The sequence below is a fragment of the Canis lupus genome, chromosome 20, assembly GCF_011100685.1.
Source record: "Canis lupus familiaris isolate Mischka breed German Shepherd chromosome 20, alternate assembly UU_Cfam_GSD_1.0, whole genome shotgun sequence".
Classification (NCBI taxonomy): domain Eukaryota; kingdom Metazoa; phylum Chordata; class Mammalia; order Carnivora; family Canidae; genus Canis; species Canis lupus.
In genome coordinates, this window is record NC_049241.1 from 50,451,070 (window position 1) to 50,463,294 (window position 12,225).

The following is a 12,225-nucleotide window of genomic DNA, read 5'->3' on the forward strand; positions in this document are numbered from 1 at the left end:
CTCAGAGTCTGCCCATTGCCAGCTCAAGCTTTGTGTTGAGTCAGGGCTCCAGGTGCCTGGGTGGCTCAGTTGGTTAAGTGTCTTCCTTCAGCTCAGGTCATGATCCCAGGGTCCTAGGATTGAGCCCTGCTTTGGACTCTGCTCAGTGGGGAGTCTGCTTTTCCCTTTCCCTCTGCCCCTCCCCCCGGCTCGTGCTCATTCATTCACTCGCTCTCTCTCAAAATAAATAAATAAATAATTTTTTAGAGATTTTATTTCTTTTTTCATGAGAGACACAGAGAGAGAGGTAGAGACACAGGTAGAGGGAGAATCAGGCTCCCTGTAGGGAGCCTAATGAAGGACTCGATCCAGGATCCCCGGAATCATGACCTGAGCTGAAGGCAGGCGTTCAATCACTGAGCCACCCAGGTGCCCTAAATAAATAAAATCTTTAAAAACAAAGAGTTGGGTCTCAGTCCATACCCACGACCCCTTATGCTCACCTCTAGCCCATGTGCTTTGCTGCTAGAGCACCGCTCACAACCCCTCAGGCCCTGCCCCCTTCTGTGAACCCCCCTGATCAGTCCCTCAGGCCCCACTTCATTCTCACCCTGCCCCCCCCAGGTGAAAAGCATGGCGCTGCACCTGCTTCTGGGCCAGCGACTGGACACACCCCGTAAGCTTCGTTTCCCTGGCCGCTTCTTGGATGACATCATGGCCCTTGTGAGCTCCGTGGGCCTGGAGGTCATCACCCGGGTATACAAGGTGTGCGGGAAAGGGAGTCAATGGGTGGGGTCTGAGAGAGGACATAGAGCCAGCCAGGTTAGGGCACCATGAACCCCCTTGGCCAGATCAGTCTGTTCACTCAGCATCTATTTCTTGAGCACTAACTGTGTGCACAGTCCCGTGCTGGTTGGTAGACAGCAGTGAACAAAACAGATCCAAATCCATGCTTTTGTGGAGCTGACTTTGCGAGGAGACTTGAAGGAGTAGAAAGAGCACTCTGCCATGGAAGGGCCTTCTGGGCAGTGGAAACAGCAAGCGCAAAGGCCCTGAGGTAGGACCATGCTTGGGCTGTTAGAGCAGTTAGGAGGTAAGTATGGCTGGAGTGGAGTGAACAAAGTGGGAATGGGAGTTGATGGGGATGCGGAGGTGGACAGAACAGATCCATTAGTCTTTAGCACAGTGCCAAGTACAGTAAGTGCTCAAGAAATGGACATTGATGTTCTGAGACCTTGATCGTTGCTTGTGCAGGTCCTAGATCACTAATTCCAGTGTTCACAGGAGCTAGGCAGGCAATAATAATAATGATAATAGTAATAATATTGAGCATTTGTTGAGCACCTACTGTGTATCCTAAACACATTAGATGGATCATATATTAAATTCTCCCAAACACCCCCATGGAGTTGTCTCCATCTTACTGGTGGGGAAACCGAGGCAGAGAATGACCAGGTAACAACCTGACACTGCACCACTGAGAAGGGGCAGAATGGGGATTTGAACCCAAGCCACCAGCTCCAGAGCCCACACCCTTACCAACCTGGGAGGAGTGGGGCTTATGGTGGCTTATACTGGGGGACATGTATCCATTGGCTATGGCCAGAATGCTTGATTTTTAAGGAGAAATGGGACTTCTGAATTTGATAGCAACTTTCCAGATTTTTGAAATGCTGGCCCAACCCAAGTCAACCCTTGTGCAATCTCCCATGACCTCTGGGCTGGGCTCAAAGTTCTCAACCTTGTTCCACTGGAGCCTCCCCAACGACTGATATTCCCAGGGGCTGACCCAGATTGTGAGGAAAGCACCGTCAGAATGGGCTATAGGGAAGAACAATGCCCTTGAGAATCAGCATCGTCAAAGCTGCTAGTGGCGCATCAGCAATGGGCCACAGTAGTTTCATTGCTTCACTTGACATTTATCGAGCACTGACTATCAAGCTCAGTGTACAAGGAAGACCCAGTCTCTGCTCCCCTCTGGACTCAGAGCTAATGCAGAGGAGCAGAGACCTATATTTTGTTTTTTGGGGTTACAGGGAATTGAGGTCCACTGCTGCTAACTTATGAAGCCACAGAATGGCTCATAGTAAGTAGCATGAGAGCAGAACAAGCATCAGCTAGGGCCGAAGCCATAGCAGCCTTCTGTTCCTCACCGTTGCCAGGCACATCCTACCCCAGGGCCTTTGCACTTACTGTTCTCTCTGCTCAGGATGCCTTTCTCATCTTGGCCCTTCCCATCTTTCAGGCTTCTCTCCAAACAGCACTCCATTCAGTTTTCTTCAAAACACATGGAACTATCTCCAATCCTTTTTTTATTGTCTGCGCCCCCCCCCCCCCCCCCCGCCAAAAGACTGAGTTGGATAAGCCACGAGGACCATGTCTCTCATTCACAGGGCTTGGCACATGGAAGATGCTCAGTATAGTCTTGTTAAATGATTGCCAAGAGCATATCAGGGCAGAGGTTGACTTGCTTGAACGTAATCGTTAAGTGGTTTAAATGTGACCAGAGTTTATTTCTGAGCATAGCTGGGTTGCAGGGGGTTCTACAGTGTGGGCCTGGCCATCGTGGTTCACCCTGGTGCCCACCACATGGGATGTGGCAAGTGGTGGGAACAGGAGGCCCTGCCCCTTGTTTATAAGTGATCAAGTCACTTCTTCCCAAATCCCACTGGATGTGGTCACGTGGTTACTCTCAGCTGTAAGGGAGGCTGGGAAATGTAGTCTTTACACAGCTCTGAACTTGGAAGAAGGGTTCCAGTACCCTTAGCGGGGGGAGAGGATTTGGGGGAAGTCAGCACCCAGTTTCTGCCATCCATATTGCATTATTCAAATCTAATGAAAAGAAAGAAAACAGTGTTCTGAACAGAGTCCCAAGGAGTGTAGACATATAACTGTGGAAAGGAGAGGGACCCCCAGAGGGAAGAGGTCAACCAGGAAGGCCAGGTGTATCTGGAGGCTAGAAATGAGGGTGTGTCAAGAAGCCCCAAGCTCTGTGGCAATGAGAGGACTCCTGGAGGTCACTGGTGGCCTTGGTGAGAGCCAGGCCCAGTGTGGAGACCGAGGCTCAGTGGGACACATGGATGTGAGCTGACAGGCCCTGTTCCCCCAGGACGCAGAGCTGGCCGAGCGCCTCAACGCCAGCCTAGCCTTCTTCCTCAGCGATCTGCTGTCCCTGGTGGACCGTGGCTTCGTCTTCAACCTGGTCCGGATCCACTACAAGCAGGTAGGGGTAGACACGGTGGGGAAAAGTGCACCTGCAGTGACTGGGCGTGGTGCTGGGGGTGGTGGGCAGAGCCGTGTGAATGTCGCCCGCTGACCCCTTCCCCACAGGTAGCCACGCGGCTGCAGTCGGCCCCCAACCCAACATTGCTGCTGACCCTTCGCATGGACTTCACCCGCATCCTGTGCAGCCACGAGCATTACGTGACCCTCAACCTCCCCTGCTGTCCCCTGTCGCCCCCGGCCTCACCGTCACCCTCTGTATCCTCCACCACTTCCCAGGTTGGCGGGCCTCACTTCTGGCTCCTTCTCTTGACCTCTGACTACTCTCCTTCAACCAATCTTCTGGGGGATCCCTTGTTGATCTATTTTAGGGTGGGCCACTGCACGGGTAGTCTGACCTTTCCCCTCTGACCCCTCATTCTTGACAGTTTCTCATTTCTAACCCCTAAATCCTAATTCCCAACTAGGGTTCCATTTCCTCTTTCTCAGACTTCTGACCTTTGACTCCAGGCCCTGTCACCTGGCATATGGGTTAATTCCAATTTCTTACCTCTGACCCTTGACCCCTGACCTCCCATCCCTGCTTTCTCCTACGACCCTCTGCAGAGCTCCACCTTCTCCAGCCAGGCCCCGGACCCCAAGGTAACCAGCATGTTCGAGCTGAGTGGGCCATTCCGGCAGCAGCACTTCCTGGCTGGGCTCCTGCTGACAGAATTGGCACTGGCCCTGGAACCAGAGGCTGAGGGGTGAGCACAAGCCCTCTCTGGCCCCGGGCTGGCAAAAAGGTCCAGGAGCCATGTCCACTGCATCCTGAGCTCCTCACTCCCCAACAGGGCATCCCTGCTGCACAAGAAAGCCATCAGCGCTGTCCACAGTCTGCTCTGTGGCCATGATGCTGACCCCCGCTACGCCGAGGCTACTGTGAAGGCCCGTGTGGCTGAGCTGTACCTGCCACTACTGTCACTTGCGCGGGACACACTGCCACGCCTGCATGACTTTGCTGGTCAGTGGGCCAGGGCAGGAGGGGGCTACATGATCCAGGGGCTTCATTGATCACACAAGCTCAGATCAGAAGAGGTATGGGAGCAGGGTTAGGAACAAAAGCATGGGTGGCAGAGTCAGACAAGGGGGTTCAAGTGTGTGGTTGTGGGGTCCCAGGCAAGCCATTAGCCTCTCTGAGCCTCAAGGTTTCTCAACTGTTACATGGGTACAGTAGTAGCATCAGCTACTTCCTAGGGTTATGTGAAAATTTGGGGAGCGGCATCCTAGGACTCTGTCACCCCCCATACGTGAGGAGGGGGAGGTGGGGCATCAGGGTGAGGGGATGGTTGGAATCCCGTGTTCAGTCACTCACTCCTGTGCCAACATTCACTGGCACCTGGGGGATGGTGTACAGTTGGAAGTACAGACTTAGGATTTCTGGGTTGATCCCCTTTGTCATTTGGGGAAAATTCTTAGTCTTTACCTCTTGCAATTTCTTCTGCCTCATTTTCTTGCTTCTCTCCTTCTGGGACTCCAATTGCACGTATGTTAGACCTTTTGATTGCATCCCATGTATTTGCCGTGCTCTGTTCTGTTTTCCATTCTGTCTTCAGTTGGGGATCTTTCCATTCCCCTGTATTTAAGTTCACTGCTTATGTCTTCTCTGGCTGTGTCCAATCTTCTGTTAACCCCATCCACAAATTGGGAAGTTCAGATGTTATATTTTTCCGCTATACAGTGTTCATTTGATTTTTTTGTGTTTTTATAGATCCCCAGTTCTCTATTGAAATTTGCCATCTTTTTTGTCCATGTTTGTCCATCTTTCCTGCCACTTTATATTTTAAAGTCCCTTCTTTGCTAACTTCAACATGTGGTCATCTGTGTGCCTGCTTTTGTTGTCTCTTTTTCTCCCTTATCAATTATGTTTTCCTGCTTCTTCGTAGATCTTATACTTTGTTACTGTATTTTAGGCGTTGTGTGTAAATGAAGCATCAGAACTGAGGGAATGTCATCTTTTCCCAGTGACGGCTCCTCTTTCCTTCTCTTATGCAGATAGGAAAATGGGCTGATCACCTGCTAAGCTAGGTTAAGCTGGGCTGGAGCTTTAGTTAAACTCAGTTGACTCTTTGTTTCAAGAATCTCTGGGATGAGAGGAGATCTGTATTTGTTACCAGCTCCTATCTCTGGTGAGACTTATTTTGGGGAGGGCTATAGGGGTTACTCTTTTAAGGCTTTTTTTTTTTTTAAGATTCTATTTATTTATTTGTGAGAGACACAGAGAGAGGGCAGAGACATAGGCAGAGGGAGAAGCAGGCTCTCTGCGGGGAGCCTGATGCAGGACTTGGTCCCAGGACCCTGGAATCATGACCTGAGCCAAAGGCAGATGCTCAACCACTGAGCCACCCAGGCACGTCAGGGGTTACTCTTTGAAGATCATAGAGTTTAGAAGCAGACTATTTAGGTTAAAATCCTATCTCTACCATTTACCTGCTGTGTGACCCCAGGCAAGTGACATAATCTCTCTGTGCCTCAGTTTCCTCATCCACAAAGTGGTGAGGATGAAAGTATTTATCTCATAGGCTTGTTCTGAAGATTAAGAGTTAATATTTTCAGAGTACTGAGAATAGCACCTGGCACATAGGAGATTCTATCTAAGTACTAATTGATACTATAATCCCAGTGGTGGCATTTATTACTATTATTGTTGTTGTTGTCATTAATGCCATTGTTCCCATCATCATCATCATTGTAGTAAACATTTACTACTCCTGTGGGCTAGACCCCATTCTGAGTGTTGAGTATATAGCAGCAGCCAGAGCAGTTCAGGATTGTGATCTTACAAGCAATTGTATGATCGGTGTATCTAATGATGAGAACAAAAAGTGAGCTCTGTGAATAGATAACTGGAGATGTCACCCTGGTCTGGGGGAGCGCTGTCAAGGAAAGCTTCCCTGAGGAGGTGAACTCTAAGCTAGACTATGAGACAGAGATAGAATTTACCAAGGGTTCATTGTTCTGTCTTCCGGTCCCCTCCCCCACCAGAGGGCCCAGGTCAACGGTCAAGACTGGCCTCGATGCTTGACTCAGACACAGAAGGGGAAGGGGACATCGGAGGAACCATCAACCCCTCAGTGGCCATGGCCATTGCTGGTGGCCCCCTAGCCCCTGGCTCCCGGTCCAGCATCTCCCAGGGCCCAGTGGCAGTGAGTATGACGCTAGTCCCAGTTCTCAGAGACACCATCCAACCTGGTAATAGAAGTTATGTAAGGGTATACTGATAAGTCAGTTCTTTTTTTTTTTTTTTAAGATTTTATTTATTTATTCATGAGATATATATATACATATATATATGGAGAGAGAGACAGACAGAGACAAAGGCAGAGGGAGAAGCAGGCTCCATGCAGGGAGCCTGACGTGGGACTCGATCCTGGGTCTCCAGGATCAGGCCCTGGGCTGAAGGTGGTGCTAAACCGCTGAGCCACCCGGGCTGCCCCATTTTTTTTTTTTTTTTTTTTTTTTTAGGATTTTATGAGAGAGAAAGCTAGAGAGAGCACAAATAGGGGTGGGGAGAGGGAGAAGCAGACTCCCTGCTGAGTAGGGGGCCCACGTGGATCCCAGGACCCCTGGATCAGGACCTTAGCCTAAGGTGGATGCTTACCCAACTGAGCCACCCAGGCCCCCCCAGTAGGCCAGTTCTCATCACAATATGGAGGGAATGAAAAATCAGCTCTGTCCCTCCTGAGCACCCTCTCCCCTGCTTGGCCCCAGGCTTCCCGCTCAGGCTGCCCCCTCTCCGCCGAGTCCAGCCGGACCTTACTGGTGTGTGTGCTGTGGGTCCTGAAGAATGCGGAGCCAGCCCTCCTGCAGCGCTGGGCTGCCGACCTTGCCCTCCCTCAGCTGGGTCGTCTCTTGGACTTGCTCTACCTTTGCCTGGCTGCCTTTGAGTACAAGGTATGGGGATGGGGGTGGGCTGGGCCGGGGGGCCTGGGGTACAAGAGGCAGGTGCTACAGGAAAGGGACAGAGTCAATCTTGAACCCCTCCTCTGTCCTCACAGGGGAGAAAGGCCTTTGAGCGCATTAACAGCCTCACGTTCAAGAAGTCACTGGACATGAAGGCCCGTCTGGAGGAAGCCATCTTGGGCACCATTGGAGCACGACAGGAAATGGTCCGACGGAGTCGTGGTGAGAGGGAGATGTACCCTGTGCACGTCCCCACCGGCCACTCCTGGCCTTTGTCTCAGGGACCCCAAGGAGGGGGCATCCCTATCTGTGTGTGTCGGCCTCACCTTTCCCAGAGAGAAGTGCACCCACCATCCCTGTGCACCCGGGTGTCTGTGTTCCCTGTCTGTTCTCACATGTCATTCATGTTTAGCTGTGTGCTCCCTTAGCATGCATGTGTCACCCAGTGTCCTTGGGGTTATCCCACGTGTGTATCTTAATGCCAGAGCGTATCTCCTCACGGTCACATATCCTTATGTTTTTGCACATCTGTGAACACGCGCCTGCGTGTCTCAGAGAGGAGCCCATTTGGGAATCAGGAGAACGTACGCTGGCGGAAGAGCATCACACACTGGAGACAGACCTCGGACCGTGTGGACAAGTGGGTGTGGGCAGGGAGTAGTTTGCTGGGGTCAGACCAGTTTCCAGAGAACTGGTGTCCCTAGAGCAGCTAAGGGAGGGAGAGAGAGCTCAGCCTCCAACCTCCTCCCATCCCCTCCAGGACCAAGGATGAAATGGAACATGAGGCCTTGGTGGACGGGAACCTGGCAACTGAGGCCAGCCTGGTGGTTCTAGACACACTGGAGATCATCGTGCAGGTAGGACTTGAGCCAGCATATCCCTGACCTCTGACCCCGCCACCATGCCTTGTGATCTCTGTCTAGAATCCTTTTCTTTCCTTGACCCTGTAAGCAGCTCAGTTCCTAACAACTGGATTTTTGACATCCCCTCCCCACCGCCCATCTCCTCCAGACAGTGATGCTGTCAGAGGCCCGGGAGAGCATCTTAGGAGCAGTGCTAAAGGTTGTACTGTACAGCCTGGGCAGTGCCCAGAGTGCCCTCTTCCTACAACACGGCTTGGCCACACAGCGAGCCCTGGTGTCCAAGGTAAGCCCCACTCGACAGGCGGGGTTCTCACAGTAATAATTATAGCCCTTTGAGCACCCACTATGTGCTCAGCATCTTCCTGAGACAGATGCTCCTTAGCCATAGTTGACAGAGGAGGGAACTGAGGATCAGAGTGGCAGAGTCACTCACCCAGGGTCACACAGCAAAGGATTAACCCCAGGGCTGATTCTAAGGCCCACTGTGCTTGGCCAAAGAGGGCAGAACACAGATGCCCCTGCCAAAGTCCCCATCAGGGACCTTCTGTGACACAATGAGGAGGGGCTGAGCCGTGTCTGTCCTGCCCCGGCGGGCAGTTCCCAGAGCTGCTGTTCGAGGAGGACACCGAGCTCTGTGCTGACCTCTGCTTGAGGCTCCTGCGACACTGCGGCAGCCGCATCAGCACCATCCGCATGCACGCCAGCGCCTCGCTCTACCTCCTCATGCGCCAGAATTTCGAGATCGGCAACGTAAGTGGGAGCAGCGGGCAGAGGGCATGGTCTCCCGGAGGCTCTGGTGAGGGCAGCCAGCCGGGGGTGTTGGTGCAGCAGATGGAGGGCAGGAGGGGAGAAGTTGGCAGGTCGAGCAGGCCGGGGGGTGGGGGGTGAGGGTCCGAGACTCACAGGTGTGCTCTTCCTCCCCGGCTCCTCTTAGAACTTCGCCCGCGTGAAGATGCAAGTGACCATGTCCCTCTCATCCCTGGTGGGGACAACGCAGAGCTTCAGTGAGGAGCATCTGAGACGATCACTCAAGACCATCCTCACTTACGCTGAGGAGGACGTGGGACTGCGGGACAGCACCTTCGCCGAGCAGGTAACACTGCTGGGCCCCCACCACGACCTCCTCCGCCTGCGTCTTCGCTCTGCCTGCTTAGCGCCCCCCACATCCCCAACCCCATCGCTAAGGCTCTCAATCACTTCTCGATGTCCTCATTGTCCCCGGCCATTCCCCCGCCCCAGGTCCAGGACCTGATGTTCAACCTGCACATGATCCTGACGGACACGGTGAAGATGAAGGAGCATCAGGAGGATCCTGAGATGCTCATTGATCTCATGTACAGGTGAGGAGGGCCAGGTGAGCCCTTTGGCCATTCTCACCCACAGACAGGTGATGGTGGAGTAGGTGGGGAGAGGGGCAGGTGTGCGGCCAGGAGACGGCCCAAGCAAGGTGAGGGCAGGGAAATGACTGGTAAAACATCCCCGTCCTCCTCACCACCTACCTCCCATGTGCCAGGATCGCCCGCGGCTACCAGGGCTCCCCTGACCTGCGACTCACGTGGTTGCAGAACATGGCGGGGAAGCACGCAGAGCTGGGCAACCACGCGGAGGCCGCCCAGTGCATGGTGCACGCTGCCGCCCTGGTGGCTGAGTACCTCGCCCTGCTGGAGGACAGTCGCTACCTGCCGGTGGGCTGTGTTTCCTTCCAGGTAAGCTGCTGGGGGTGGAGGTGGGGGTGTGATGGGCAGGGGGTGGCACCCGGGCTGGGCCCAGGGCCTGATGCCACCTCCCACCCTAGAACATCTCATCCAACGTGCTGGAGGAGTCTGCCATCTCCGACGACATCCTGTCGCCCGACGAGGAGGGCTTCTGTTCCGGGAAGCACTTCACGGAGCTGGGGCTGGTGGGGCTGCTGGAGCAGGCGGCTGCCTACTTCACCATGGTGAGACCTGTGGCTGGCCTCAGGATGTGGGGCTCGGGCCAGGGTGGTGGCGGCAGATCCACTGAGGGGCCTGATACCAGCTCCTAGAAGCTCAAGAGGAAGCCACTGTCTGCTCCCTTTCTGGGCAAGGGATTGTCAGAGGACAACAGGGACCTTCACAAGCTCGGGTTACCTGCCTCCCTCCCTGTAAAACCCTTAACACGTGGTTTGGATGTAGACAGCCTTCAATACACTCAGCCACTATTAATTTTTTTATTAGAGAAAATTTCAAGCACACATAAAAGAAGAGGTTGTACCACCACCCCCACACGCAGCACTCAAATCCAATAACCATCAGTCTTTACTCTCTCATCTCCTCTTTGCCCTTAGTTTTTTGTTTTGCTTTTGGTTTTTGATGGCCTTTTTTTTTTTAACATAAAAAGACAAGATCTTAATTTTCACAAATTGATTGACGAAACCCAACATGACTGTTCAGCTGGAGTTTCCTTTTTAAAACCTTGCCTACTCAGCAGCCATGCTGCTGGTCCTCATCTGAGGGCTTCTTATAAAGTGTCGTCTCCCCAGCTCTCTGACGCCTGCAATTTTTTTTAACATTTTATTTATTTATTTATTCATGAGACACAGAGAGAGAGGCAGAGACACAGGCAGAGGGAGAAGCAGGCTCCATGCAGGAAGCCTGATGTGGGACTTGATTCCAGGACTTCAAGATCACGCCCCAGGCCAAAGGCAGGCGCTAAACCACTGAGCCACCCTGGGATCCCCACCCTGCTTTTTTTTTTTTTTTTTTTTTTTTTAAGATTGTATTTATTTGAGAGAGTGAGTAAGAACACAAGCAGGGGGAGCAGCAGAGGGAAAAGCAGGCTTCCCACTGAGCAGGGAACCCAATGTGGGGCTTGATCCTGGTAGTCCAGGATCATGACCTGAGCTGTAGGCAGATACCCTGAACCCTATATTTTAACAAGATCTCAGAGATCCTTCTGTGTGTGTTGGGAGTCAGAGAAGTTCCAGCTTAAACCCTACCCATCACATTGTTCCCCACTCAAGTACCTCCCTGTACAGCCTCGCTGATGAAATCCTTTTACACAACTCTTTTTTTTTTAAGATTTATTTATTTATTTATTCATGAGAGAGAGAGAGAAGCAGAGACACAGGCAGAGGGAGAGAGAGAGAGAAAGAGAGAAGCAGAGACACAGGCAGAGGGAGAAGCAGGCTCCATGCAGGGAGCCCGACATGGGACTCGATCCTGGGTCTCCAGGATCGCGCCCTGGGCCAAAGGCATGTACCAAACCACTGGGCCACCCAGGGATCCCCCTACGCAACTCTTTAATACCAGTATGTGTTTAGAGGTTCCTGAGGATCTCAAAACAATTTTTTTTTGCAGTTGGTCTATTTGAATCAGGACCCATGACCAACAGTGGCTGTGACTGACAAGTCTCTTAACGCTCCCTGAATCAAAGAAAACAAAAACAAAAGACAGGGCCTCGGTCCCCCACTTTTTACAATTAAGGTTCTTAGTGTTTTCCTGGATAGGTTGAGGCCCAGGTATTGTATTTCCCGTTGTTGTAGATATGTTTTTCTCCTCCATTTTCTTGCTTGTGTGAAAACAGTTGGGTTTTTCCCTGCACTTGTTGGATACCTGGGCTTTGTGCTAACGGGTTTTCTGGCCTGCACAGGGCTGGTGTCCCTGTGGTGTTGCTTTACCTGTTCCTCAGTCCCCCATGTTCCTGGAGCTCTGCTCAGATTCAGGGTCAGGTTTTCCAGTGAGAATTCTTTTCTGTGCGGCCAGCCCCCTAGTGGGGTTTTCATTATTGTCATTTTGTTTAAAGGCTCAAGAACAAAAAGCCTTCGGAATAAATCAGACAGTAGACACAGAGCTCTCACAGTTGGTCAGGACACATCCCAGGGTGCTTGCTGTGTGCTGGGTTCGATGCTGGCACCAGCTGTGGGTGAGGGGCACTTAGGAGTGGCCGTGACCATGTGTCAAGAGATAGTTGGGTATAGAGATCTTGGGCACCACACCCAAAGTATTAGTGTTCGGGTCCTGGCCCTGGGAAGCCATGTCTCTGAGTTTTCATTTTCCCTCTGAGAAATGAAAAAAAAAACAAACTCCTCCCACTAATGAAGGAACATGGGTAAAGTGCAGATGTACATAGCATCTGGCCCATAGGAAGCATGGTAGAGGCCACACGGGGGTCTATGCAGGCTGAGTTGAAAGACTGGTATCCCATCTGGGTGGGGGTGGTCAGGGTGAGCTTCCTGGAGGAGGTAAAGATGGAGCCC

The 12,225-nt window shown here is 52.2% G+C and overlaps 1 protein-coding gene across 6 annotated transcripts in view; it reads left to right on the forward strand.

The window, feature by feature from the left end:
* Positions 1–12,225, forward strand: part of DOCK6 (dedicator of cytokinesis 6) — a 41,860-nt gene that overhangs the window by 25,402 nt on the left and 4,233 nt on the right. For 5 of the 6 annotated variants that reach the window (XM_038567244.1, XM_038567246.1, XM_038567247.1 and 2 more), the window contains 16 exons: positions 604–744; positions 3,089–3,202; positions 3,310–3,480; positions 3,808–3,947; positions 4,035–4,204; positions 6,226–6,386; positions 6,952–7,134; positions 7,239–7,365; positions 7,699–7,783; positions 7,904–8,000; positions 8,155–8,289; positions 8,604–8,756; positions 8,941–9,099; positions 9,246–9,346; positions 9,520–9,712; positions 9,802–9,945. In XM_038567244.1, coding sequence (XP_038423172.1) covers positions 604–744; positions 3,089–3,202; positions 3,310–3,480; positions 3,808–3,947; positions 4,035–4,204; positions 6,226–6,386; positions 6,952–7,134; positions 7,239–7,365; positions 7,699–7,783; positions 7,904–8,000; positions 8,155–8,289; positions 8,604–8,756; positions 8,941–9,099; positions 9,246–9,346; positions 9,520–9,712; positions 9,802–9,945 — 2,274 coding nt within the window. Of the gene's footprint in view, positions 1–603; positions 745–3,088; positions 3,203–3,309; positions 3,481–3,807; positions 3,948–4,034; positions 4,205–6,225; positions 6,387–6,951; positions 7,135–7,238; positions 7,366–7,698; positions 7,784–7,903; positions 8,001–8,154; positions 8,290–8,603; positions 8,757–8,940; positions 9,100–9,245; positions 9,347–9,519; positions 9,713–9,801; positions 9,946–12,225 lie in introns of those variants that run through there. The other variant, XM_038567249.1, reaches the window with a different exon arrangement.